The 26,518-nt window shown below is 48.9% G+C and overlaps 8 protein-coding genes across 8 annotated transcripts; 6 read left to right on the top strand and 2 right to left on the bottom strand.

The window, feature by feature from the left end:
- Positions 1–335: 335 nt before the first annotated feature.
- Positions 336–1,906, top strand: HD556DRAFT_829802 (UbiA prenyltransferase family). The gene is made up of 4 exons (XM_041311760.1): positions 336–771; positions 824–1,205; positions 1,258–1,586; positions 1,645–1,906. The coding sequence occupies exons 1-4, from the start codon at positions 667–669 to the stop codon at positions 1,702–1,704; spliced, it is 876 nt and encodes a 291-aa protein (XP_041156192.1). The 5' UTR covers positions 336–666; the 3' UTR covers positions 1,705–1,906.
- Positions 1,907–4,152: 2,246 nt separating this feature from the next.
- Positions 4,153–5,481, top strand: HD556DRAFT_1495522 (UbiA prenyltransferase family; the record flags this gene model as incomplete). Its single annotated transcript, XM_041308870.1, has 3 exons — positions 4,153–4,254; positions 4,308–4,704; positions 4,760–5,481. 3 exons carry the CDS (start codon positions 4,153–4,155, stop codon positions 5,122–5,124), a joined length of 864 nt encoding a protein of 287 aa, XP_041156191.1. The 3' UTR covers positions 5,125–5,481.
- A 1,229-nt stretch (positions 5,482–6,710) lies between these two features.
- Positions 6,711–9,411, top strand: HD556DRAFT_1400276 (DUF300-domain-containing protein). The gene is made up of 5 exons (XM_041303807.1): positions 6,711–6,948; positions 7,009–7,120; positions 7,183–7,363; positions 7,416–7,611; positions 7,667–9,411. Exons 1-5 carry the CDS (start codon positions 6,791–6,793, stop codon positions 9,282–9,284), a joined length of 2,265 nt encoding a protein of 754 aa, XP_041156190.1. The 5' UTR covers positions 6,711–6,790; the 3' UTR covers positions 9,285–9,411.
- A 212-nt stretch (positions 9,412–9,623) lies between these two features.
- On the top strand, positions 9,624–12,713 carry HD556DRAFT_1447333 (uncharacterized protein; the record flags this gene model as incomplete). The annotated part of the gene is made up of 5 exons (XM_041307257.1): positions 9,624–9,742; positions 9,802–9,883; positions 10,132–10,512; positions 10,562–10,594; positions 10,644–12,713. The coding sequence occupies 5 exons, from the start codon at positions 9,624–9,626 to the stop codon at positions 12,711–12,713; spliced, it is 2,685 nt and encodes an 894-aa protein (XP_041156189.1).
- A 696-nt stretch (positions 12,714–13,409) lies between these two features.
- Positions 13,410–14,864, bottom strand: HD556DRAFT_1433868 (galactose oxidase; the record flags this gene model as incomplete). Its single annotated transcript, XM_041305266.1, has 4 exons — positions 13,410–13,555; positions 13,652–13,921; positions 14,134–14,323; positions 14,430–14,864. The coding sequence occupies 4 exons, from the start codon at positions 14,862–14,864 to the stop codon at positions 13,410–13,412; spliced, it is 1,041 nt and encodes a 346-aa protein (XP_041156188.1).
- Positions 14,865–15,673: 809 nt separating this feature from the next.
- On the top strand, positions 15,674–16,816 carry HD556DRAFT_829716 (uncharacterized protein). Its single transcript, XM_041311759.1, has one exon. It carries the CDS (start codon positions 15,849–15,851, stop codon positions 16,599–16,601), a length of 753 nt encoding a protein of 250 aa, XP_041156187.1. The 5' UTR covers positions 15,674–15,848; the 3' UTR covers positions 16,602–16,816.
- Positions 16,817–17,584: 768 nt separating this feature from the next.
- Positions 17,585–21,072, top strand: HD556DRAFT_1244380 (NAD(P)-binding protein; the record flags this gene model as incomplete). Its single annotated transcript, XM_041298446.1, has 12 exons — positions 17,585–17,797; positions 17,919–18,093; positions 18,149–18,214; positions 18,258–18,366; positions 18,501–18,674; positions 19,005–19,032; positions 19,874–20,170; positions 20,225–20,270; positions 20,326–20,466; positions 20,522–20,587; positions 20,631–20,699; positions 20,816–21,072. Coding segments are annotated over 12 exons (1,641 nt in total), but the record flags the coding sequence as incomplete, so codon positions are not given.
- A 740-nt stretch (positions 21,073–21,812) lies between these two features.
- HD556DRAFT_1311616 (uncharacterized protein) lies at positions 21,813–26,109 on the bottom strand (the record flags this gene model as incomplete). The annotated part of the gene is made up of 17 exons (XM_041300552.1): positions 21,813–21,936; positions 21,987–22,561; positions 22,627–22,997; positions 23,048–23,087; positions 23,118–23,364; positions 23,413–23,598; positions 23,673–24,100; positions 24,310–24,735; positions 24,785–24,963; positions 25,038–25,107; positions 25,183–25,209; positions 25,259–25,391; positions 25,447–25,562; positions 25,615–25,760; positions 25,781–25,836; positions 25,918–26,033; positions 26,086–26,109. 17 exons carry the CDS (start codon positions 26,107–26,109, stop codon positions 21,813–21,815), a joined length of 3,264 nt encoding a protein of 1,087 aa, XP_041156185.1.
- Between the last annotated feature and the right edge of the window lie 409 nt (positions 26,110–26,518).

Genomic DNA, 26,518 nt, shown 5'->3' with positions numbered 1-26,518 from the left:
AATCAATGACCGGGACCCATAGAGTTGTTAATCGTAACGGCTCGCGGCTTCTCGAGCGCCTGTTGAGCTGAAACAACTGCATCAATACTCGATATCTGCAGTCTTCGAGTGTGTTCCACTGTGGTGGTCTGGAAAGTGCTTCAAGCTCTGCAGAGTCACGGTGTGGAAGATCGTGGCCTCCTTTGGAATAGTGAGTGCATCAGTGCTATGAGAGGCTTTCAAGTTGGTCGTTGATTCACTAGTACAGCCATGTTGACAACACGTGGGTGTTCTAGGTTTTGGCCATATCTAACAGGCAGTACCTAAGTCATAGGTGCTCGTACAAGTTTGTTCTTTCGAATTACTTAATATTCCTGCTGACTGAGAGTCTCGATGTGCCTCCGGTTATGACGGTTCAAGGTACCCCGAAAGCTATTTCTCACGAATGCAGATCGGATTCACGAGCAAACCTGGAAGTTCGAAAGTTATATCTGAACCGGTCCGTCCGGGATTCAAGGTGTGGCAATGTTAAATTATATCCTCACAGACTCCGGCCGGGGCAGGTTCCTTGTAATTACACTCCCGGTATGAATATTGCCATCGACCGGCAGTTCACGTTTCTTTCAAGCGCGCATTTGAAGTATAAAAGCCTGGACCTGGGACAACCTATGCATTCAAAAAGCCACAATGTTCTCTCAAGCTCTCACTGTTCGCGCTGATAGCATCGCTCGTCATTTCGAGACGGTCTTCCTTTTTACAAAAAATGATATCAGAACCACTCTGATACCTGTCGTATGTGCCAACTATCGTACCTTTCGCCCCCTTGTTCAATGACACTTTTCAGACTATATTCGCATTATCTGCGGCTCCCAAATACAACCCCACCCATGCTTGGAATGCCCCTTTGTGGATATGGTTCCACTTATTGCAGTTCAACATTGCAAACCAGATCCAGGATCCGGAGGAGGACCGCAAGAACAAGCCCTCCCGTCCGATACCTGCTGGTCGCATTTCTGTCGACAGCGCAGCTGATATGCGCTGGGTTATGGTCCCAGTCTGCTTGTTGCTATCGTTGTGGTACGGCACTCAGGCTGTGCTGGCCAGCACGGTTTTTGCAGCGTTGACAATCTGGTACAACGAACTTCGCGGTGATAAAATGGGATTGTCGAAGAATGTACTCACAGCCATCCTCTACGGGTGCCTGGAGGTCGGAGGAACCGTCGCTGGTAAATCCATCCAGTCACATAAAATATATCATGTTGCTCATCGAGCGTACAGGTTCTCCCGACTCATGCATCGATATGGCTGGTGCTTTGGCGGCTGCAATTAGCTCGACAATCTATGCGACTACGCTTCATGCACAAGACTTTAAGGATGAAGAGGGCGATCGCCTCACTGGCAGGCGCACGCTGCCCACAATGTTCCCTAAAGCCGCGCGCTTTTCAATGATGTTTGGTCTTCCCCTCTGGGCATATGCCTTGAGCCGTATCTGGAAGACAGATGCGCTCTCTACCACTGCATTTGTACTTTACAGTGCATTTGTGGGAACCCGATTCGTGATGTACAAGACGGTAGGCGACGATAAGCAGTCCTGCAAATTTTATAGTGTGAGTCCAATTGTTACTTGGGAGCACACCGAGTTGAAGCTGACAATGGACTCATTAGCTGTGGCACTCGCTCGGTCATCTACTTCCAGGTTACTGGCGGTTCTTCTACGGTGTTTGAGTATCCGGAGCTGAAAGTCGCATTTGTCCCGCTTTAAGTTAAGGGCGAAAGGGAGCGAATAGGAGGGGGTGGACACAAATGATACCCGGAAGAAATGCGTGCTTACTCATGTTACATAAATTACGTAGATGTAGATAATTTTCATTTTGTTTCCCTTACATAATAATGATATTTATGCGAACAAGACCAAGCGGGCAAGTACAGAAGTACTTTATCATCTGCACCCGCGCTACAACCACCCATCCTGACGGCGCCGTCAGGCATAAGTATCAGTGCTACCACCACATCAAAAGAAAAGTCGATGCAGGCCGAATGTAGTGGGCGTGAGAACGTCACAAACTCATCATCGATGGTTGTCACGCATTCGTCGATCTTTTGAACCTGAGGCCCGAGCCTTAAGCTTAAAGGTGTCGAAAGACTTGCTAGGACTAGGTTTCAAGTACGTCACATTGGTCCCTCATTTCAGCAATATTAATAGGAAAGATCGAGATGCTGTATGTAACAACGAGACACGGGCGCGGCTGGCTCTGAATCGTCAGCTACCGCCAGTGTAGACGTCGACCATCAGCCGGGTCCACCGAGTCTTTAACAGATGTGTTACTAAAGCCCCGAGTCGAGCGGATAGACACTCAGACTGGACCTCGATATGATTCCCAGATTTCTATTCCAATCTCTGCCCTAGATTTTCCATAGTGAGTACTGACTTCGCAAGAAGCCACAGTCCGGGCGATGTTTGTCGTCCTCACGACGTGAACTATAATCACCTCCTAGACTTGAGTTGCGCCATGCCGATTATTTTTATCGCAATAATCACGTCAAGTCTCATTTGTACAACGTTCATTTCGTCTCGCAGCTTGGGTTCGTTCCTAGAACGGGATGCGGCCTCTGGCAGACTAGGTTAAGGTACGTTGCATAGTCTTTGTGCACCATTTCCCGATAAAGTTCTGACTTTACGTTCAGATAGTTGGCCTATCCAGTCTGTTTGTAACGTTTGAACTAAGCCACGCTGCCACAGCGCCATCTTCTGTGACCGAGCTATATAGCGCCTGGCAGGATCTTGATCATGACACGTACGGACAGAAATGTCCGAATCCGGTAAATACTTGCTTGTACAGTCAGACTATATCACTGTCTTCTGCATTCCTCGGGTGGCACCACATCTGCGAAGAGTTTAACGTAACTTGAACTGTTATCTGAAGTCCGATTTCGCTCCTCGGAATAATGTGCAGGTAGGTGGCAGTTTCGTGACGACGTGATAATTCTGACCATACCATCCTCATTTGTTGCTCTATGCGACTTTACTCGGAAAGGCGGCCCCTTTCATATCATTGTTTTTGGAAAATCTACGGCAAGAAAAACCTTGAGCACCACTTGTATCTGTCCCGCACCGTAACGGTGGTGCTCGTTTTTGCATTGGCCCATTCTAAGAAAGCATCGTGGACAGTAAAGGATTAGTTCTGAAGTGAGTCATCATGGTCACCCTCCCCGGCATTCGGCTCTATCACCTACAAGCCCCTACGCCCGATTGTACCACAAAGGTCCGCATGAATCTCACCACGTTGCACGCATGCGCTAGACTGTCACCCACCTTTCAGTAATAGTTTGCACTGGGATGCAAGGCAGTGCCTGTGGAGATCCTTTTGGTAACGTAATGCAAGGAAGGAGGTACAGTAAGTACGCCCTCTGGTCACTCCGCGGAAACTATTTCCCCATTTGAATCATTCCTTTGTTTACGCTTTCAGTCAAGTTGGTGGCACTCAGAAAACCTTGTTTGGTGAAGGATACGACTAAATCAAAGTAAATCGCATTGCAATATTTGATGTTCACTTGTCAGATTTAGAGTTTCCGAATCAGACGGCCAATCATCGTCACCGCCGCATGTAACGTGTTGAAACTAAACACTAGGATCAGACTGAAACGCATCATGCGCAGGCGGGAAGTAAATAAAGAGTACCCTCAGTCCCAGATAATGGACTGAGGCAAGAGAGCTTACTTAGTATCTACGAGAGTCCGGTTGGTATTTCAAACGGTCTGGTTCCGCGTTTGCGTCGGCATTTTCAACGGAATTCAGACACGCTCAGGCTATGTTCGGCCAAAATTGACATGTAGTATGTCTTGTTTCCCCTTCTGATCTGACTTCACCTGATGAGGAGCCCTTTCAACGGGCAGAAAGCTCCTTTTAGCTTTTTTTTCACTGGAGAACGTAGCACACACTAGTGGTATCATCTGAACTAGTTGTGTGGAGATTCTACTACTCATGACGGCATCCAATCCAGGGTGCCAATTAAAGTTTACAGGCCGGCGTATGTTGCTTTCCTATAGCTTTGTTTCATAGTAAGTTACTAATACCATAGACGTTTCAACGATACATTTCTGAATAACCATTTTGGAATAGCAAAATCGATCTTGGGCTATTTAACTGGCTCGAAATGAGCAAACAATCAGACCATGTTGCCCCAAGCCTTAGATAGTGGCCGCCGTATCAGCAGGCATATCATGACACTGTTTTTGTTTACGAAGTCTGACGTCTTGACCACTCTGTTGCCTGTCGTGAGTGTCGCTTAAATTCGTCGCATGTTCTTTGACACGACCCTGTGCATTAGACTTTGTTTGCCTTGGCAAATGCTCCCCATCCTCATCCTCATCCCCATGCAACCCGCATTCTGGAAATCATAATTTGGATATGGATCCACCTCCTAAAATTTGACATATCTAATCAGATTCAGGATCCAGAAGAAGACAAAAGGAACAAACCTGATCGCCCTCTACCCTCTGGTCGCATAACCACCCAGAACGCAGCGGACGTGCGTTGGCTGCTAGTTCCCGTCTGTCTCATGTTTTCAGCAATGTATGGCGGACAGACTCTCGCCTCTAGCGCTTGTTTTGAAGCCCTGAGTATCTGGTATAATGAGTTTGGAGGTCACAAATTTGCGCTTTCGAAGAATATATTAACAGCCGTTGGATATACATGCCTAGAAGCAGGCGCAACGATCGTTGCAGGTACGTGGGCTGCTCCGCCTACAGCAAGTTTTGCCTTTGACATCTCAATAACCAGGGTCCAGCCCGTGCCTCGATAGTATCAGTGCGCGCGCAGTTGCTTTTAGCTGTGCAGTATTTGCAACGACGCTTCATGCACAAGATTTCAAAGGCGAGGAAGGGGATCGCTTTGTAGGAAGACGCACTCTCGTCACTCTGTTCCCTACCTTTGCACGTATTTCAATGTCGATCGGCGTCCCCCTTTGGTCTTTCTTCCTCAGCAGACTATGGAATGTGGATTCGATCTGTTCTATTGCCTTTATAGCGTATGGAACAGTTGTAGGGGGGAGATTCATGGTTTATAGGACCGCGAGCGCTGATAAACAATCCTGCAAATTATACAGCGTCAGTGATCTCGAAGAGTTGGAAGTTTCTCCTTGCTAATTCATGATTTTAGCTCTGGTTTACCATTGCGCACTTACTCCCTGCCTATTGGCGATTTTTCTATAGCACTTGAAGCTTTGAAGCTCGAAGTATGTACCAAAAAATGTAATACAACGGGAAAAATCCTCAGTAATATCAATCCTGATACACATAGTCAACCGTAGTTACTCAATCTCAAACAAAGGTACCTTTTGGAAACATGGCGTGCAACATCTGAACCAGGTAGCTGTTCGAAGCTGAGGAGTGCTGGAGCGAAGCTGTCGGAAGCACATCGTAGTGTCTTGTCATCGGTCGTTTTGATGGAAAAGAGTATAGACCCAACGGCAGACGATAACAAGTTGGCTATGGCATTGTCAGTGGTTATGTCCGGCTTCTTCACTGACGAGACAACACGAGCTTCCAAATTCCGTGAAGTCCTGCAGGAGCATTGACATAAGAGCCAAGACAACTAATGGCACCGCCTACGCCACCGACGGTGACATACAGTACAAAGGTTTCCATTAAGAAATCGCCGAAGTTAAGAACGAGTTAGGGTCTACGGCGGCCGAACCCTACATACAAGCCGTTTTATTCTCAGCCAGTGAACGAACTGGTGCGAATGTTTTTCGTATGCCTTCGAATTCAGAAGGTTTCCCCTGGGGAAGATCTTCACGAAGTTGCTGTGTCCTATACAGGAGTGTGGAAGGCAATGGTTGCATGACTACGAGAGCCGTCTGGGAGGCAGCCGTCAGCTCAGCCACCGTGTCAAAGTGATATCTCACAAGCAGGTGCTTATACTTAGGAGGGCTATCAAAAACCTCGAGCATTCCATCCACGGGTGATAATGGCTTCTGGTGATCTATTTCGAGGCCGTGGAGATTACACTCGAAAATGTCTTTGATAGGCAGGTCGACATCAGATCACCAGCATCTGATTATATGTATTGAACTCACCTTCCATAGCTGGAGAGTGTCTGCAGCCACGTCGCGAAATGCAGGCTTCTTTTCCTTGATCAAATATCCACAACCTTCGTCACTACAATCTCGACTGGGAATATATGTTGGGTTAGTCGCCTAAGACTAAGCAGTTCGACTGCATAGTATTGGGCGACTAACCCAACAATATTCCCCAAGTTGAATTTGGACCCCATTGGAAACAAAAGTAGGCCTTTGTATACACGCGACGTCTAAGAGAGGATGAGAGGATGAGGAAGTAATATTCGTTGATTCGGATCTGTGGGAGGAGTAGTCGTTATTGAGAGAGAGAAACCTGAGGAGGAGAATGGGCGCAGAGAAGGAGAAGAGGGTGTGGCGCCGATTCTCAAGTCGAGTCCTTTTGACTGGGGCGAACTCTGATGTACATGACAGTGCTTCAGTAGGATAGAAGCACACCGAAAGGCGAATCTTCATGTGACTGCTTACAAAGGACATGTTTCGTGCGTCAACGCGTCAACGCTCGCAAGCTCGCGATCCGAAACGGGCATGGGTATTGGCATGAAGACCTACGGCCTAAGACTCCAATGCTAGAATTTCAAAAATTTTAGGTGGTTTCGAATAAATAATAATATCTTGAAATATTTTGCGGCATTACGTAATAATGAATTTTGGTGTTGCCGCTCACTGCGCGTCGGCAGTCATTCAACGTTGCAACGACGCTTGTCAATAATTTGCTGCATGCTGTAGGTAATATGGGATTTCTCCCGGACTTGAACCATGGCGGCACGGGCTCCAGCTTGCCACTCCCTGTTCTTCTCCTTGCCGGAGTATCGACCCTAGTAGCAGTGACTGTCAGCGGATTGTCAATATGGCTGCAGCTAAGAAATTATAGGAAGCCCCTCTTGCAAAGGTAATTCCACTCATGAGGCTTAATTTCTAACGACTATTTGCTGACCCACGATGTTTGCAGGATGGTCATCCGAATTATGCTCATGGTCCCAATCTACGCCTTGTCGTCCCTAGTTTCGCTTTTCTCGCTAGACGCAGCGTTCTTCATCGATGTGATACGAGATGTATACGAGGTATGTACTGTCCATGCACGAGTATCTTTCTTATGAACATTGAACATTGAACATCAATTTAGGCTTTCGTCATTTATTGCTTCTTCGTTCTTCTCCTTGATTATTTGGGCGGCGAGCGTTCGCTTCTCATTCGACTCCACGGACGACCACCTATTCCTGCCATATTTCCTGTCAGTCTTTGGCGACATGAAGTGGATGTTAGCGATCCATATACGTTTCTCTTCATCAAACGAGGCATTCTGCGTCAGTGGTCATCGTCTTTTTCATTGTCGTGCTAACACAATTCCATTGACAGAGTATGTACAAGTCAAACCTGTGTTAGCAGTTGCCAGCCTCGTCATGAAAGCAACTGGAACATATCACGAGGGTGATTTCCGGGCCCGGTCTGGGTATCTGTATGTTTCAATCGTGTACAACGTGTCCATTTGCCTTGCATTGTATTGCCTTGCAGTCTTCTGGATGTGTGTAAGCAATGATTTGAAGCCATTTCGGTGGGTCAGCAGACGTTTGCTTGGGTATCTGAAATTCATTGTTCCGGTCTTTCAGCCCTGTACCAAAATTCCTTTGTGTGAAGGGAATTCTCTTCTTTTCGTTCTGGCAATCCATTGCTGTCTCAACTCTGGTTGCGGCCGGCGCCATATCCAAACTTGGACCATACACGGACAGTGAACACATTTCCCTCGGACTCACCGACACTTTAATTTGCGTTGAGATGCCATTCTTTGCTATCGCGCATATGTATGCATTTTCATATAGAGACTTTGTCAAACCATCACCATCTGCTAAAGTCCACGTGGCACGGATGCGCATAGGGTATGCCATTCGGGATGCATTTGGCCTGAAGGACCTTGCTGAGGACACCAAGGCAACTTTGCGCGGAGAAGGCATCAATTATCGTGCGTTCGAGCCAAGCGAGGGCGGAATGCACATTGGGGCAGCGAGGGAGCGAAGGATACGTGCCGGTTTGCGCTATTCCGCGGGAGGAAAGCGGAAGTATTGGCTCCCGGAGGTGACGGGTCTAGGTGATGGAAATGCCGAAGGTGACCACAGGGGCTGGTTGGGCAACGATGGAGACGTCGCTGCTCCACTACTCGCTGAACATGCAGAGAACATTGTTCACTCTGCACCCGACATGCAATATCAGGGACAACGGCAGACAATGCGAATGCCCGGCGATGACGTGGACGTGGAGGACGACGATGAATATGCACTGCACTTCAATGATGGCCTGGCTACCGCGGATGATTTACTCTATGAGCATGCGAAGAATTATGTCTTCGGCGACTACGCGTACCCTGTTGTGGATGTCAGCTCTGAAGAGGCGCGTTATGCGATGTGGGCTGCGGAAGAGAGAATTGTTAGAGAAGGGGTGCACGTCAATGTCCACAGAAGTCACATTGGTGCAAACGGTAACGGGGGCTATGGTGCAACGGGCACCCGGGCTGGTCAAATACGCAAGTACGAGAATGGTAAAGATGAAGAGTTCGCTTCAGAAGATCGTGAGGAAGGTGACAGGAGGGCAGAAGTGAATACATCGAAGAAGCTGAGGTGGTCGAATACCAGAAGTAATGGAGCTCTATCACCGCCGATCTCCGGTTCGTTAAGCTCCTCAGGATCATCATCCCGACATAACTCACAGACGTCTCATGAATCACGCCCGAGACTGCTGTCTGGGAGTAATGTTAACGTTCGCGCATCGTCCCCATATCTTCACTCTTCGCCTTCATACTCGCGATCGAACCTTGGTACTCCATCACCCCGCTTACTTTCTTCTGGATTACATTCCCACCCATCTCCTTCTCATCCTCCACTCGCGGAGCCAGACGCTGTAGACCTTGTTGTGCCCACCGATACGCTCCCGGTGCCCTCGAGTTCGCATGCCGCTCATACTTCTCTGCGCGCCACAGGCTTGAAACGTGTTTGGAGTCAGAAAGGGGATATCCGTGCTGAATCCACCGTTGGGTTAGAAGAAGAAAATAATGATCGTCGCGTCGTCTCCAATGAAGTCGACAGGGAGTATGATATACGGAAGGAGGAACTTAATGTTCCGGAGAGGTACGAGCCAGAGGAAATAGTACGCCCTCAGACGCCGCCTCCACACGCACGGGCTTGGACATATGGTACCAAGAATCCAGGGGAGGACGAAGAGAATCCGTGGATGTGAAATTATGATCACAGGACTCAGATGCTCGACATGCATGGCGAGATACCCTCTCATATACATAACTTATTCACGTTGTATAACATTCGTGTAGCTTTCTGTTGATTCAAGGGATTTCTTTCAAAAGTCAGTTGCCGATAGGCTTGTGTCTTTAAATTTGCTGCGGCGGTGTTTACTCCGCTGTACAGCCTTAGAACATGTAGCAAAATGTGGCTATGCGAGTTGTGGCTATCCCATGCACCACTGGCACTAAGCACTTCACGCGCAGTTTCCCCTCTCTCTTCCGCAAGGCCGCCAAGGTTTACTCGCGACAACTACCTAACATAATTACCACAACGAACCATGTTCAAGACGGCAGCGGCAAAAATTGCCCATAATTCTACGATTCCGGCGCTTGCGGGTAATAGCGACCTTAGACAGTTTCAGGATCTCATTAACGCGGAGAAGGTTGTTCTGGTCTCGTGAGTGTGCTTTAGACACTTCAATACGCTGTTAATGTTCTTGTCGCATGATTAAACAGAACTCAGAGACTAGGCGTTGATATAACCAAAGCCGCGGAGTCCCTCAGGGCGTGGGGGGTTGGTGAAGGTGATGATCTCGCTGTGAGTGATGCTTCTGTCTGGGTGTACTAGTGCAGTTGCACCTCTTTCTATAACGTTCACGCAAAGCTTCATGGGATGCCTGGCATGCTCTGCGATGCTCAATGACGTATAGACGAGTTCCTTATCTTGGCTTGTGGAGCCAGATACAATATATACCTACGTGACTTGACGGAGTATTTCATCCAAGACCAATGGCTCTATGTGCACCCTTCATGTTTGTTATCTGCCTTCTGACAAAGAAACTGTAGGATATCCTCAGTGCATCTGCTACCCTGCTTGTTAACTTTGCTGCGGCACTGAGTGCGTACGCTAGCACACATCATGGAATCCGCGACACCATGAAGTCTGTACGGACGCGCGAGGAAGCACTCGACGACCTACGGCGCCGACGACGGCGTGTTGGAGCCTCTGCAGACGCTGCCGAAAAGAAGCTCAACAAGATGAGCCCCGAACACAAAAATCTCTCAGCACAGACTGACGCTCTCAATCGACTGCGTGAAGAGATGCGTGCAATCGATGGTGAGATTATTCGCGAGGAATCTGAGTTGGGCGATTACAAGAGAAAATGTGCAAAGAGTTGGATGCAGGCCAAGTTTGGAGGTCTTGCAGAGTGCTGTGAGAAAGGTGTGGTAAGTCGTTTTGTTTTCTGTTGTTTACTCTGCCTCATTTTTTACTCAGATTGTTGGTGACATAGGCAAAGCTATCGTTGCAGTATGTTCTGGTATAAGCTCGCAGGTCTCATCATGACGTTCATTTGTAGGAAATTACCGAAGACGTGTCACAACCAGGACTTCCTCGAGCATATTATAGTGCTCATCCACGTGTCAGTGCCTTTGTATCTGAGGCACAGCGTGGTATAGCGCAAGTAGCCTTTACGACTGTTGCGTCTGGTCGCGTCAGCCAAGGAGAGTATGAGCATACATCGCCGACTCAGACCTCGTCGCATATGCAAGAACGACAGTCATTATCGTTGAGTTCTCCCTATTTACCTGTTCCGCGGGTGGGAAGCGGGCTCCACTTGAGCAGCTTTGGGAGCGAATCTCTGGTGGGACTTAACGAGCTCAGCCCGCGTCAAAATATCTTATCATTCCGACATTCACAGCCTCCACCTCCACCTCCAAACCCGCGAACAGCATCTGCGGACGAATTTGGCGTCCCCACACCAACCTCGACACATGCCAGTCATTTTGCTTCTTTTCCTGCGAGGGGCACAAGCTTAGGCGTCCTGTCACATGACGGACCAACTCCCTCAAGCCCTTCCCTCTCTTACTTGCGGCAAGCAGATACAATGGCTCCCTCAGCCCTTCCCGCGCATGATACCTCTGGTTCTTTGACTAACTCTATCGCCGACGCCCTTGCTCGCAGCGATTCCAACTCGTTCAGCCTAAATCGTGCCTCACTTGATGATCCTGCGCCAAAGTACGAGCCGTTCGTGCCCGGATCAGGTGCTCCATACACTGGTGTTGGAGACACGCGCAGAAGCAAGAGTCCAAGTTTGCCACCAGGAGCTGCTCCTGCTGCAATTCAGGCTTGGGACGGAGGTCTGGGTGCTGAAATTGAGGAACGACGTACAGTGAGCGAAAGCAACGACAACGCGATGAGCGTCATGAGTGGGAATGAACAGCCGCCGAGCATTACTGGTCTGAGCGACAGACGGACATCCCAGGAGTCGGTGGGTGGTATGCCGTATGACCATGATGAGGAGGCCGAAGATGACCAATCGAATGAAATTGTACTGCAAAAGATGGATCAAAGAGTGAGGCTTGGGACGGAGGAGGATGAAACAGAAGAAGAAAGTAGCAGGCCTTCGCCCGAGACGACGGAAAGTCAGAGACGTATCCCGCGCGTGCCTCCGCCCCCCGTAGATACTGAGGCACCAACTCCACCAGATCATACTAGGATTGTGTCCCCGCCTTCGCTGCAGTCTACTTCCCCTATACAGACTCAGGCGACAGGTCATTCAGAAGACAGCGATGGAGACGACGAACAGGCACGCAACGCAGCAGCTGCACGCGAGGTCTCTCGTGAATTGGATGCGCTAGCATTCAGCGCACCTGCACCAGTGACGTATTCCACTCATCCTACTCAATCCCGAGCCCCACCGCAAGGTTCTTATATGTCAGGGCAGACTTACTCGCCTCAACCACACCAACAACTACAAATTCATACTCCTCAGCAAGTGCCCAATCAGACCTCTCGGCCGCCCTCACCTCTTGCGCCACCTAATGCACCGTTCGCTCACCGTTCCGTTTCGCCTCATCCTCATATCGGTGCTGACCCAGGCGAATCACGTCCTTTACCGATCATAACTGCTTCGAAGAGGAGTTCGTCTCGTTCCACATCGCCTCGACTCCCACCATCTTCTCTGTCCAATATGCAATCATCTGCTTCCGTCTCCCACAGGTTACCACCTGAACATCCCCGTCCACTACCGCCGTTCTCGTCTCCCCTCATGACGAAGTCCACGTCTTCACTGACATCGGGTGCCCCCGGTGGTGCACCACGAATGATCTCAGCTGCTGCGTTCCGCAGGCCCGGTCGCAATGGAAGCGAGTCTGGGTCATCATTAAGTCCGACAGGGTACGGCGGGCCGGCAGATACCTCACCTCTATCTCTCCGCCCTTCTGCATCGCCTGCATCTTCGATGTCACGGAAGTCCGGGGCAATGCGAAGGTTGTCTGTAGTCAATCCAGACCCAATCCAAGTTGATGAAGACGAGTTCGATTACATATCGGCATACACGGGAAGAGACGAGCCGAGGAGTGCGCCGGCCCGGCAGAGTGTGGGATATGGACAGGGGAGGTATGTTAGTGACCTTGAATCTCGATGATCAAGACGAACACTTGTCTATGTTTAAACTTGGGACCGTATTGCTCCGGATATAAATGAGCTATGGACATTTTTTGTATGTATGTGCTTTTTCAATTGTCCTACTGTTATGTTAATTTTCCTATAGTTTTTATTCACAATCAAATATGTTGTAACGTGCGATGTCCAACCCTTTTAGCTATTGTTCTAGTTGATTATTAGCATTCAGTTTGTGATACCATGAGCAGTGTTCGTGCTTGACATGTTCTATCCTTATCCACTTCTTTTTAAACAAAGAATCAATTTTTGTGTCCTATGGAGAGTTATATGGAGGACAATTCTATCTAGTCTCGAGGACCGGTGTCCCCGTCGCATCTCTGGCCTTGTTCACCTGAAGCTCAATACCTGGAATTCTGTAAGGCCAAGAAACACCCCCGTCTTATCATAATCGATCCAATAGATGAGTTCAGATCAGAGGTCATTCATTGATACATTAACCGTTGTTAGGTTGTATGTAACTGAACATATCGGTTACATTCTACGGTACCACGACATCAACCTGATTTGCTAGGGTAAACGAAAAGAGAAATCATGGTTTTAAAATTGATTATTCTGAAATGAAGGCTTGGAGAAAAAACACAAAATCGTGGACAGCCACAGCTCCCATCCTTATCGCAACTCCAACCATATTTAGCACGATTCAGAGCACACATACCTTTCAGACTTGAACATCGCCAACCCACACTTCCCCACTACGCTCGTTCGAACTAAGGAGGCCACCCGAGAGAACTACTCGAGTGTTACCTCCAGGAGCGGTATAGGACGTCGAGGGGAACCAGCCACGGCCCTCCGGAGTCGAATCACCTGCGAAATGAGGTCAGCTGAGGACATGGCTGTGGCGCGGGCGCGATGAATGATTAAACTTGCCTTCTATTATTAACTTCTTCCACCTTAGCCCACCTTCGCGCCACACCAGCGCCCAGGCATCGTCCCGGAATTTACCGGCACCTGCATGGCCTAGGTCGGAGGCGTCAGACTCGCCGTGGTAGAGCAATGCGACCCCGGTGCCATCAGGCGTGGAAAGAGGAACGAGACCGTGGACGGAGCGTGCTCCGGGATATCCCTGTTGCGGATCGCCAGACGGTACGATGGTTGTCCAGGAGTTGGTACTCGGTGTGTAAATATCTAAGGGTGGTGGTGTTGAGGTGGGGAGTTGGTACCCAGCGAAACCTGAAAAAAAAAATTAAGATATTGATTAATTTAGGAATAGGGTGGTGATGAATCCAAGTTAACAAGGACAGAATAAACACGAGTCGGGCGTATATGAAAGGAAAAACAAAAGAGGATGAAGACTATCGGACTTCGTCTTTGATAATGTTACGAAGCGGGGATCACGAAATGTCGTAGGTAGGGTGCATATCAGACTTAGAACAACAACATACCGCCGAATCGAATGATGACTTCCTCATTGGAGGAAGATGATGGAAGTTTTACAGAAGCGATGGCGGTGCCACCACGCGCAGGATCGGGCGCATCTGCACAGAGTGACCACCGAGAGGATTGCAGATCATAAGAATGGAGAGTGGAGAGGCGACCAGAGGCAGGACAACCTGCATGAATGTACAATTTTCCCTACATAAAAATCCCGATCAGCACAAGAACGATTTTCAGGAAGGCCCAGAATGCATCGTAGATTGATGTAACGCTCAGGATGTAAAGCACATTTGCGGACACATACATTAGCCAAGACGGAAGCGTGGAAGCTTCTCGTGACGGGCTCGTCGCCCTTGCCTTCGAGCTTCTCCCATATTACTTTATTCTGCAATATCTGCCCCTTCCATATGCCCGCTTGATTGGGGTCAAGAGGTGTCATATCAACGCCCCCCCTTCCGCCCCACATGTACAAATTTTCACCATCGAACACCGTTGTCGCACCCACTCGGGGTTCCGGCTTCGATGATGCGGACAAGGTACGCCATAAGCCAGCATTATCCGCTACGGATTGCTGGATGGCGCTGTTCAGATCGAATACGTGAACGTCTCCATCTACAGGTTTGCGTGGCTGGAACTCGCCAGCATATAGCAATAGGGTGGCTTTATTGGCGATAGAAGCACAGTGAGATGATCGTGCTTTAGTTGGGAGAGATGATAGGCATGTCCATCGGATCGACATCGTGTACGTTAGATCAGGAACGGGGGGAGCGATTACGGAGTGCTAGACGATTAGCAAAAAGACAACGATGTGACAATCGTCGTCGTGATGAATGCGACGATCAATGAGCGCTCAGTGGCGTGCACGCGGCAGCTTCCTTTGGACCAAGTTGTTCATTTGCGTGAATTCACAGTTGCAAGCCATAATTAACCAACAACTCACAATTAAGCCTATTATACTCTCTCACTCCATCGTACACTTACACGCCTCCGGAGCTTCCATGATAATAAGGTCGCAATGAAAGGGTTTTGTCTGGAGGTGGGATCTCAGTTACCCAAGGGTTGAATGTTCATCAAGGCCGCGTAGTGCGACGTGGTTAAAAGTTGATTCCGCGTATCATTACCGTCAGTACTAGCCGACGATTGCAAGGAACATTTATTAATGCAGGACAAGTGTAAACCTGTATTGGGATTAGAAGGAGTAGAAGCGCTTCCGATGTAGAGCTTTCTTTGATCCAAAAATGGTTAGGCCTTTATTGTCTTGGCTTGCTTCGGCGCTATACCCAAAATACAATAAACGTACTCCCGGATTCGCCATGTCGACCCAAGAAATGTACGATACCCTCCATCACCCTTTTTGTTTAAGAGCCGTATGAATAACCACAAATTCACAGTGACTCTTCCCTCATCTGTTGGGTCCTGGAGTCCCTCTTGTCAGACACTACACCTGCCTGCACTTTGTACGTACTACGTAGAGTCTGGCACCTACGACCATCTGTAACACATCATACTTAATACCCATCCCTTATGGCATCACACACATACCCTCCCCCTGAACCTCGTACTATTCCACCCCCAACCAACAACACCCTCTCGTCGAAAGAGCGCTCTGCACTCGTGCGCTCCACCAAGAAGATAGGTCGTATGCTCGGCGATATCCCGCGATTTGTCGACGATATCGAAGATCGTGAGCTTATCATTTCTTTCACTCACCTGCGTCATACTGATGTCAGATACAGAGTTCGTCATGGTAACGCCCCCAACACCGCCCACTCCAGCTGGACCCTCCAAAGAAGACGCATGGAGAAGTCGCAAACCAACTCACCTTCCCCCGATCATGAGGCTCTCTGGTGGTATTGCCGTGGACTCCAACTCTCCACCCATACCTTCACGTACTGCACCTGTACGGCGCGCTAGCATCATATCAACTTCCTCTAACAAATCTTCCATTCACGAACAGCTTCACACTCCATCCAAGGAGGCTGCACACAGGCGCAGCAAAATGGAACGGTTACGAAAGAGACTAGGTGAAGAGGTTCCAATGGAAGCCGTTTTCCCACCTACCCCTGGCCCGAGGACAGCCGTCTCGCATACCACGATGCCCGAACGCTCGCGCAACCATAGCCGCTCGCGGTCTGTGCACCCTTCACATGACGACACTGTCACATTCTCGATAGATCAACACACCGTCGTTCTCAAAACCACCACACGAGCCAATCAGCCTCACTCACCTCACCCTCATCGTTCTCACCATCCGCACAAATCCTCACATCGCCCGCCCCCAATGCCTATGACCGGACTACCACCGTTGCCCAAGTCCAAGCTTCCCCGCACCTCGGATGAAGTGGGCCTATTAGGCGTAAGGGCCAAGACGGCGGCAGGCTCCAAACTCGGCGGTGCAGAATTCAAGGCTGCGAGACGTGCCAAACGGGAGGGCTTTGGTGAAGTAGAGATGGTCGGGTTCATGGGTGGTTTTTAGGCCTTGCTCTGGGCCTCCACCATGTGGTCATGGTGAATATATGCATATACGGTGCTCTCGCATGGAGCCATTCTATGCTTTGGGAATCTTGAGGTTCCGGTATGCGGATCTATGCGAGTCTGGGTATGCCTTCATGTTGTCTGTCTATGTCGTCAATTGTTTTCTCTTCATGACGATACGCACTACACGCCATTGGGCTGGACCCTGTATCGACTGACGAACGTTGCCTCCAATGATGCTTTTCTACACTATAATGTCAGTAGTTCTAATATTTTCACCTAGTTTTCCAGCAGTCGAATCAGAATGTACTCTTCATCAAATTGATATCAAGTAGTCGTGGGAACTACAATTTTGCGAATATCGGAATATGATAACCAATTTATTTCATCCGGTCCCGACTTACAATCATGATGCCATCGATGGCCGCAAATCAAAGATAACTTCGGTCGTCCACGACAATTTTCTGACATCCCTCCACTGCGACCGGCGAGGCCATGAGCTCGAAGGGCATCATCATCCCATCCTTGCGGCAATCTTTTTGAATATTGACATTTTGCCTCATTTTGATAGGTGGCGACGGCGATGGTTCTACATCTATTAATGAGAAGCAGACCATCTGCAGCGATACAGCGGCAGCATGGAAGAACGTATTTCTTGCCAGATGAAAGATGCTCCAATACGATCCTCGGCACTTCCTTCCTCGTCGAGGAAGTCTGAATCGGCTACCATGACAGCCTTGGTACAGCAATTTCAAATTCCTGACCCCCGGACATAGAAGTCGATGGGTCTCCTTGAGGTACCGACTCGGGCCCACTCTGGAAGGCTTACTAGCGCTCAACTCATCTCCGTCCGTCCAATTCTCATGGAACATGTGATAGAAGCCTTGTATGTAAAAGGTGCGCGAGAGGTGCGTTGCGCCAGGTTACGCCGAATCATAACGTTCATGTCTATCTCGAAAGGTATAGCATTGATAACAGGGTCTCATAGGTCGCGGCATCGCTCTTCGGCTTGCACGGGATGGCTTTAACGTCGCTCTCAATGATTTACCCAACAAGGATGCCAAGCTGGAGGCAGTAGCGACTGAAATTGAAAGCCTTGGGAGACAAGCATGCATCGTTCCTGCCGACGTGACGGTCGACAAACAAGTCAAAGAGATGGTCGATGAAGCTGTTACACAACTTGGTGGACTGGACGTCGTCAGTCGCTCTGCTCATCTCACTAGACGCCGTGTTTCATGGATATTTATTGTGTATAGATGGTTGCTAATGCTGGAGTGGAGGAATATGCCTCGCTTGTGTCATGTACTCTCGGTCAAAGTCTACGATTGACGGTTTCTCATGTCCTCCGCTAGCGACTGTAGAGTCATGGGACCACATACTCTCAGTAAACGCCCGTGGAGCTTATTTATGTTACAAGTATGCTGCAATACAAATGATCGAACAGGGGCGCGGCGGTCGAATCATTGGTGCGAGCTCAATCGCAGGTAAAATGGGTGCGTCATATAGATATAAAATTGCTTGAGTAATTCAATCCAGACGACCAAATAGGCTTCCCCTACGAATCCTCGTATACAGCGAGCAAATTTGCGATTCGAGGGCTCACTCAAGCTGCAGGTAAATCCTGAGATGCTTACATGGACATCCTTTAACTTGACAGCTGTTGAACTCGGTCAATATGGGATCACTGTCAATGCATATGCTCCGGGCAGGATACAGACTCCTATGAGTAAGCTCGAACTAATTTCCGATTTCTCAGCTGATTCCTAGTTAGCCCAGATCATGCTGGATGAGTCTGGGAACGTGGATTATGAACGACTTATCGACAATCCTTGCTCGAGGAAGTGGTTTATGTCGGTGAACAGAGCGCGATGACAAACTTTACCCAGATCCTGCTTTCTAGCAACATCGATCAGGTATTTGAGAATGTCCCCATCAAGCACATCGGACAGCCCGAAGATATAGCTAGCATCGCAAGCTATCTCGCATCGAAGGAAGCGCACTTTATTACCGGCCAGTTCATGCCTTTATTGTGCCTGTCTCCTGCTCACGTAGCATGTAATGTCTCCAGGTCAATGTGTAGGTCGATTTATTTTATTGCATACAGCTGATATGAGTTTTCTCCCAGATTTCTGTCGATGGGGGACTCAGCATGGGCTGAGAAGGCCTTGTAACAGTTGTGTTGTTACTCCTTGCAGATGCTGTGGTGCGATTACAATACAAAATTGAGGATTTCTTCCCTATGGTGGTGCTGATCGAATTACGGGAAAGTCCTTAAGCTTGAGGATCAGAATACTTCGAGTATTTGTAAGTGACATTAGTCAAGTAGCAGAGACTTCGAGTCAGAGTCCATAGAAACATACATCTAGTCGGCGCTTATCGTCGTCCATTCAGACCTCTAGCTTAGACAGAACGTGAGTTCGAGCCTCCATCATGTGGTCATGGTGGATATATGCATATACCGTGCTCTCGCATGGAGCAATATTAATTCTATGCTTTGGGAATCTTACGCTTCCGATATGCGGATCTACGCGAGTCTGGGTATGTCTTCATGTTGTCTGTCTATGCCGTCAATCGTTTTCTCTTCATGACAATACGCACTACACACCTGGGCTGGCCCATGTGCCAACTGACGAACGCTGCCTCCGATGATGCTTTTCTACACTATAATGTCAGTAGCTCTAATATTCTCACAGTCGAATCAGAAATCAAAATTGATTTGATATTGTGCACGTGGTCGTGGGAACTACAATTTTGCTTCTGTCCCGACTTACAATCATGATGCGTATACTTATAGCCATTGATGGCCGCAAATCAAAGATAACTTCGGTCGCCCACAACAATTTTCTGACATCCCTGCACTGCGGCCGGCGAGGCCTTGACCTCGAGGGGCAATATCATCCTGCGGCAATCTTTTCATTTTGCCTCATTTTGATAGGTGGCGATGGCGATGGTTCTAATGAGAAGCAAACCATCTGCAGCGATACAGTAGCATGGAAGAACATATTTCTTGCCGGATGAAAGATGCTCCAATACGAGCCTCGTCACTTCCTTCCTCGTCGAAGAGTCTGAATCGGCAGCCGGCTACCATGTGACAGCCTTGGTCCATATTACACCAGCAATTTCAAATTCCTGACCCACAAGACATAGGGTCGCTTTGAGGTACCGACTCGGGCCCACTCTGGAAGGCTTACTAGCGCTCAACTCATCTCCGTCCGATTCTCATGGAGCATGTGATAGAAGCCTTAGGCCTTATATGTAAAAGCTGCACTAGAGGTGCGTTGCGCCAGCTTACGCCGAATCATAACGTTCATGTCTATCTCGAAAGGTATAGCATTGATAACAGGGTCTGCTCAGGGAATCGGTCGCGGCATCGCTCTACGGCTTGCACGAGATGGCTTTAACATCGCTCTCAATGATTTACCCAACAAGGATGCCAAGCTGGAGGCAGTAGCGACTGAAATTGAAAGCCTTGGGAGACAAGCATGCATCGTTCCCGCCGACGTGACCGTCAACAAACAAGTCAAAGAGATGGTCGATGACACTGTTACAAAACTTGGTGGACTAGACGTCGTCAGTCGCTCTTCTTATCTCACTAGACGTGTTTCATGGATATTTATCGTGTAGATGGTTGCGAATGCTGGAGTGGTGGAGTTTGCCTCGCTTGTGTCATGTACGATTATTTCGGTCAAAGTCTACGATTGACGGTTTCTCATGTCCTCCACTAGCGACTGTAGAGTCATGGGACCGCACACTCTCAGTAAACGCCCGTGGAGCTTATCTATGTTACAAGTATGCTGCAATACAGATGATCGAACAGGGGCGTGGCGGTCGAATCATTGGTGCGAGCTCAATCGCAGGCAAAATGGGTGCGTCATATAGATATAAAATTGCTTGAGTAATTCAATCCAGACGACCAAATAGGCTTCCCCTACGAATCCTCGTATACAGCGAGCAAATTTGCGATTCGAGGGCTCACTCAAGCTGCAGGTAAATCCTGAGATGCTTACATGGACATCCTTTAACTTGACAGCTGTTGAACTCGGTCAATATGGGATCACTGTCAATGCATATGCTCCGGGCAGGATACAGACTCCTATGAGTAAGCTCGAACTAATTTCCGATTTCTCAGCTGATTCCTAGTCAGCCAAGATTATGCTGGATGAGTCTGGGAACGTGGATTATGAACGACTTATCGACAATCCTTGCTTGAGGAAGTGGTTTATGTCGGTGAGCAGAGCGCGATGACAAACTTTACCCAGATACTGAACACCTGCTTTCTTCACAACCTCGATAAGTTAATGGAGAATGTCCCTATCAAGCACATCGGACAACCTGAAGATATAGCTAGCATCGTAAGCTATCTCGCATCGAAGGAAGCGCACTTCATTACTGGTCAGTTCATGCCTTTATTGTGCCTGTTTTCTGCTCACGTAGCATGTGATGTCTCCAGGTCAATGTGTAGGTCGATTTAGTTCACTACATACAGCTGGTCTGACTTTTTTCTCCTAGATTTCTGTCGATGGGGGAATGAGGATGGACTGAGAAAGCCTTGTAAACAGTTATAATTTTCCAGCAGTCGAATCAGGAATCAAAATTAATTGATATTGTGCACGTGGTCGTGGGAACTACAATTCTCCCTCTGTCAAACACGGTCCCGACTTACAATCATGATGCGTATACTTAGCTCGCGAAATTTACGCCTGGGCGCACCATATCGGGCGAGGTCGCGCCACGTGACTCACGTGACGCGCGAACCTCGTCCCGTTTGGGCGCGCGTTTCGGATTCTCCCGGTGACCTTCCCTTTCCCTCGGTGCCTCGAAGGCCGCCTCGTTTTGGTAGTTAGTAGTCGAGTGGTGGTGGTGGTATAATACCAAATTCATTTGGATGCTTCTTCTTCTTCTTCTTCGAAACGTTCGAACGTCTCTTCCCTCTTCCGTTTCGTTCCTCACTCTCACTCTCACTCTCACTCTCACTCTCTCTCTTTGTTTCCGGTCCCCTCTCGACAAATCAACTTTGTTTCGGTCCCTCGCTCTCTTTTCTTTGTTTCGGTCCCTCGCTCTCTCAACTTTTGTTTCGTTTCATTTCGGTCCCTCACTTCTCTCGGCAAAAATTCAAGGTGCGTTTGTCCTTAAAAATTGATTGAATGGAATAAACTAAAGATGGGGCCATGATTATTAGTGTGTATAATATCGAAATCTACCTAATGGTCTGCTACTTGCGGGGGATGATCTCTCCACGGTCCTTCTTGGTGCGTTTGACGGCAGTGAGCAGGGCCGTGTGGCCTTCTTTGTACTCTGGATATGCAGCAAGGAACGCCGACTCATTTCCTTGGTACCTTCAAACGGTGAGTGACTTTGGGTGCTATTTTGGAGGCAGGTCACTCACTGTTCAAGGAACTCCAGCGCAATCAGAGCACGCTGGTGGTACTTCGAGCCGAAGATGGCTTTGTTCTTGCCCTTGAGCCGTCCCCAGGAGTCCTTCTTGGGAGCGTAGCTCCCATCAGCATGCCGCACAGGAAGGTTTGGAATGTCCAGGCCCTTCTCGGGGAGTGGACAAGAGCCGACATTCGTGGTGCTGGTGCCGTTTGTAACTGGATTGAAGGTGTGACTTGGAGCAGGGATCATCTGCTGTGGGATGAGTGTCGGGGACTCGCGAGGAAGGAAGGTACCATAGAGTGCGTGCTGCACTGGTGGCTCGTGGACAAGAGTAGAGCCGGGCGGTCCATTCCTGCTGGAGATGAGTGTGTTCGTGAGGAAGCGGACGTCACTTCGCAAATCTTCGACATCAGCTGTGATGAACCGCTGCATGAGCTGCAGATCCTGTGAGCATGCAGGCCTGACAAGCCGGTGCTCGCCAAGCAAGGAGCCATCAGCCTCATTCTGTGTGGGACAAAGGGCATCGCTGTGGTCATTTTCGTAAGTCGAGAGCTCATCGAGTAGGTACCAGATGAGTGTATCACGCTGATGTATTTTCAGGAAGTCAGGAAGTCAGGAAGTCCGTCAGCTGGAGGACTCCATCAACTCACGTTCTCATTTTCTGCCCACGATCCCCACCACCTTACCCTAGCCAACGTCCAGCGCTCACCAACAGGTGCAAACATCCAGCGCCACTGTGCTCCACCACGACAGTAGGTGTGCGTGGTGAAACTGTCACCTCCACCTCGTGGGATTCCGGCGCCAGTGGTTGCTTCATTGATCCAAGCCTGCACAGCATCGTGCGAGATATGTTCACCACGATGGATGATGCCATTGGAGCCAATTGTGGGGAAGACAAAGTCCTCTGGCCCGAGCTCACCATTGTAGTGAATCCGCTTGAGAAGGGCGAGCCACAGCAGCATCCAGAAGAAACAATCACAGCCAGGCATGTCTGGCTGTGGATAAATTTTGTACCGGTTACCTAGTGAGTAGGTTCAGTGGTTTCACTGGCCGCATGATGTGTTTCCTCACTGCGCAAGTCTGCCTCCTTCAGCCCTTTATCCACCTTCCGCTGTCATCCTTTGCGATTCGACAAGAACACTTCGAAGCGAGCATGTGAGTCCTTGACCGACAGTGTCTCATTGTATAGATACTTCCTGAAGGCCGTGTTGACTTCGGACGGATCAATTGTAAGGTCTTTCTTTTTGAGTTTAATCAATTCGAAACACCTTGTCCATAGATTCCAGGTGGTGGTGCTGAATGCTTGGTACATCACAGTGTGTGTGATTGATGTGCGCAGCTCCAAGGTGAGGTTGTCGGTAGCCATTGTATCCCCTTCAAGCAACCTTCTGATGAGAGCCACATAGGTCTCGCTCGGGCAGCATTTGTGGACCCACGTTAGAATCCTATCCATGAAGCCTTTCGACATCGCGATTGAATGAGTTCTGTCGGCGCCCTCACTATTTGTCTTGTGTCGGACTGACTTGATGACATCCTGCACTTCAGCCAAGCATGCAGGATTCCCTTCCCAGTGTCTCTGTGTCTCATTGAAATTCCATTTTCCACAATATGTATCACCGGCTCTGTTGTATGGTAGTGAGTGTTAAATGGGTCACTGTAGAGGCGCTACACTGGTACTCATGCTTCCTCCCAGTACTTTTTGAATGCTGCGTAAATACCGTCACATGTACTTTGGCCATTGTTTTCATGAAAATACTTGTATGAAATGAAGAGTGCAAGTGCTTTATCTGAATGTTGGTTAGGTATCTGCTCGAGCGCATCTCTGAATGTTGCATCCTCGTAAGCATCATCATTGTGTGATTCTTCATCTCCACAGCCAGTAGCGGAGGCATGCACCTTCAGCCATTTCTGTCCACGGTCGACGTATGACCCATAATTCTTCCGCGTGCTGTTTGCATGCTTATGCTGCTGCTTCGCCCTTTCCTTTATCTTGTCAATGGCTGGCAAGGTCGTGTTTCCTGTGGGCTGTGCTCCTTTCCTCCGTTTCTTGGGACTCGCTTCGCTGGGGTGGACTAGGACCTTATTGGAAGTTTTTTTGGTCCTTCCCATGACTGAGGTTATGTACTAGTGTAGTGTTGTCACGAGAGTGCAGAGGGGTCCATTCCCTCATTTTAACTTCAGCCGCACCACACTTGTCATTCACAGCAGAATTTTCATGTCATTAATTGCTCGGTCCATCAATGGGACCAGAGCCGTGTATGTCAATGTGTCTTAGAACAAAATCAATCTACAGTAAGGTCAATAACTTCCCGCCCCTCCCCATCAGTGCACACTTTCAGTCGACTTCCCCCGCTCAGCTCTGGATCCCCAACCTCACTACTCGTGTCCCCAGCCTCAGGCCATAGCATATCTGCCACAGCAGCATACTGTGCTGATAGACAGGGATGCCAGTCAGGCAGTGGATCTCCTGAAGAAGGTCCTGCAGAAGCGGCATGTTGATCAGAGTAGTCGATAACGTCTTGAGGTGAGGTGAGCTCCATGATTCGAGCAGGAATGGTGACTTTGCTGTGTGACGGCACCCAGGACTTGCCCTCTTCAGGATTTGGATCGTCGTCAGCTTGAATACCATCATCAGTAGCATGAATGAAAGATGGTGCATATAGCGTGACACAGTATACTGATACGCCCCCCTCAGGATCCTTTCGTTTGTTGACATTGAATGTGGGCTTCGGGAGTGTGTCACCATCATTTGTCCGCAGCTTGAAGCTTTGAGTTAGCACTGACAACGGTGAGATAGAGAAGGCCCACCTGGCACAGTGCCCGCATGCATGCAGCGGACCAAAAATGGTTCCTGAGATACTTGTGAATTTTTGGTCGCATCCAGCCAAGGCGAGCTTTGCAGAATGCAGCAAGACGTCCAATATTAGGCTGAGTGGGATTGAGTTGCGGAAGTAAAGTTGAACTGGCACCATCGGACCAAGTGGTGACTGGATGAAGGTAAAGGCGCATGATTTCGACACTGGGAAAGTCTGCAGGGATAGATGCTGCGAGTACTGGATACTTTCTCCCAAAGTACCATCAACCAGGACAGTGGGGAGGTGATCACGCCAAGTCTTGAGCATGCCTGGAAGCTGAGCAGGTGCCACAGATGTCATGACTCGCATCAGCGAGTCACTGAGGTCACCTGCAAGCAAAGCACGGCTGACCTGACTGCCGCACCCCAAAAGTCCTCCCTAGATATGATTTTAGAGCTGCCAGTAGTTGTATGAAAAAAAAACGTACTGGGTTGTAGTCACCTCCATGGAGCATGGCCCAAAGGAGGAGATGGGAAGTTGTCAAGGGAATTTTTGGGTCGTTTGATAGGGCTTCGGCACAGTAGGCATCCACAAGGAATGTACTGTCATCATTGTCCGTGCTGATCAAGTAGCATGGTTAGAACACTGGAAAAATATTACACTAGATAGACTCACAGGCGTAAAACTTTTGCCACACCAAATAACAGGGCATCACTGTCTTCCGTCAATACCGCACTGATCTTCCCTGCTTTCGACAAATATGCTAAGTCTGCTTCAGCCTCGCCTTTGGCCTGCCCACAACAGTCAACCTATTGCTGCAACACAATAAAAAAGTGCACTCACCGTGGTCCATGTGAATCCAAATATTTGTAAGAGTTCCTGTAAGCTTCGTGTCAGCCAGTGAGGTGCTGACCGCACATGCTTGCTGCGCTTGATTGGGGGGCAGTCCTCCCCATCGAAAATGAAGTGGGCATGAACAGGTGCATTAGCTAGGGCGACAAGCTTGTACATGAGTGTGCGTAGTTCTGGGTTTTCGCCCGACTGGGCATGTCCAAGTCAGAAGGCCTGCAGTTTGCAGACAGCATAAAGCCAAGCGCTGGTTGAGAAGGATTAGCTGAATAGTTACAGCTCACACTGCCTACGCACCTGGCATCAACACCGATTGTCATCATTGAAAGGCCGCCTTCATCCTGCACATGCCCCTTGAGCCCTTCGAGGGCGAATGCTGTCAAGGTTTGCCCCTCTGTACTTGGGGAAACTAACTGCAAGGCTAAGTGTAAGTCCAATGACACAGAGAAGATCACAAAAACTAACCTTCCATAACTCAGTTATACCCATGATGATGGTAGTGAGAAGAAAGTCGATTTGAAGCCACCGGAGGTTATATGCAATGCGGTTTAGGGGCGGCCACAGCCACGCCAGATACAGCAAGGTCGTTCAAGATAATAGCCAAGCGACCTACCTGTTCTTTGGGAAGAATCGGACATGGTGTCTTGAATGTCAGTTCAGGTTTTGCGCCCTGTATGATGATGAATGTCAGTTCAGGTTGCGCACACTGTACGACGATGAATGTCAGTTCAGGTTTTGCGCCCTGTATGATGATGAAAGTCAGTTCAGGTTTCGTGCCCTGTACCACAATGAATGTCAGTTCAGGTTGCGCACCCTGTACAACGATGAACATCAGTTCAGGTTTTGTGCCCTGTATTCAGGTTTTGCGCCCTGTACAACGATGAACATCAGTTCAGGT

Source organism: Suillus plorans, assembly GCF_016647745.1.
Source record: "Suillus plorans strain S12 chromosome Unknown HD556scaffold_62, whole genome shotgun sequence".
NCBI classification, from domain to species: domain Eukaryota; kingdom Fungi; phylum Basidiomycota; class Agaricomycetes; order Boletales; family Suillaceae; genus Suillus; species Suillus plorans.
This window is presented reverse-complemented; position numbering and strand designations above follow the sequence as displayed.

What these genes read in the sequence shown, in the direction of transcription:
- HD556DRAFT_829716 (XM_041311759.1), top strand. Translation starts at nt 15,849, where the DNA reads ATGTCAGATACAGAGTTCGTCATGGTAACGCCCCCAACACCGCCCACT.
- HD556DRAFT_1400276 (XM_041303807.1), top strand. Translation starts at nt 6,791, where the DNA reads ATGGGATTTCTCCCGGACTTGAACCATGGCGGCACGGGCTCCAGCTTG. An exon ending in AGGAAGCCCCTCTTGCAAAG is followed by an intron (nt 6,949 to 7,008) that starts GTAATTCCACTC and finishes CGATGTTTGCAG; the next exon opens with GATGGTCATCCGAATTATGC. An exon ending in AATGATTTGAAGCCATTTCG is followed by an intron (nt 7,612 to 7,666) that starts GTGGGTCAGCAG and finishes CCGGTCTTTCAG; the next exon opens with CCCTGTACCAAAATTCCTTT.
- HD556DRAFT_829802 (XM_041311760.1), top strand. Translation starts at nt 667, where the DNA reads ATGTTCTCTCAAGCTCTCACTGTTCGCGCTGATAGCATCGCTCGTCAT. An exon ending in GGTCGGAGGAACCGTCGCTG is followed by an intron (nt 1,206 to 1,257) that starts GTAAATCCATCC and finishes TCGAGCGTACAG; the next exon opens with GTTCTCCCGACTCATGCATC. An exon ending in AGTCCTGCAAATTTTATAGT is followed by an intron (nt 1,587 to 1,644) that starts GTGAGTCCAATT and finishes TGGACTCATTAG; the next exon opens with CTGTGGCACTCGCTCGGTCA.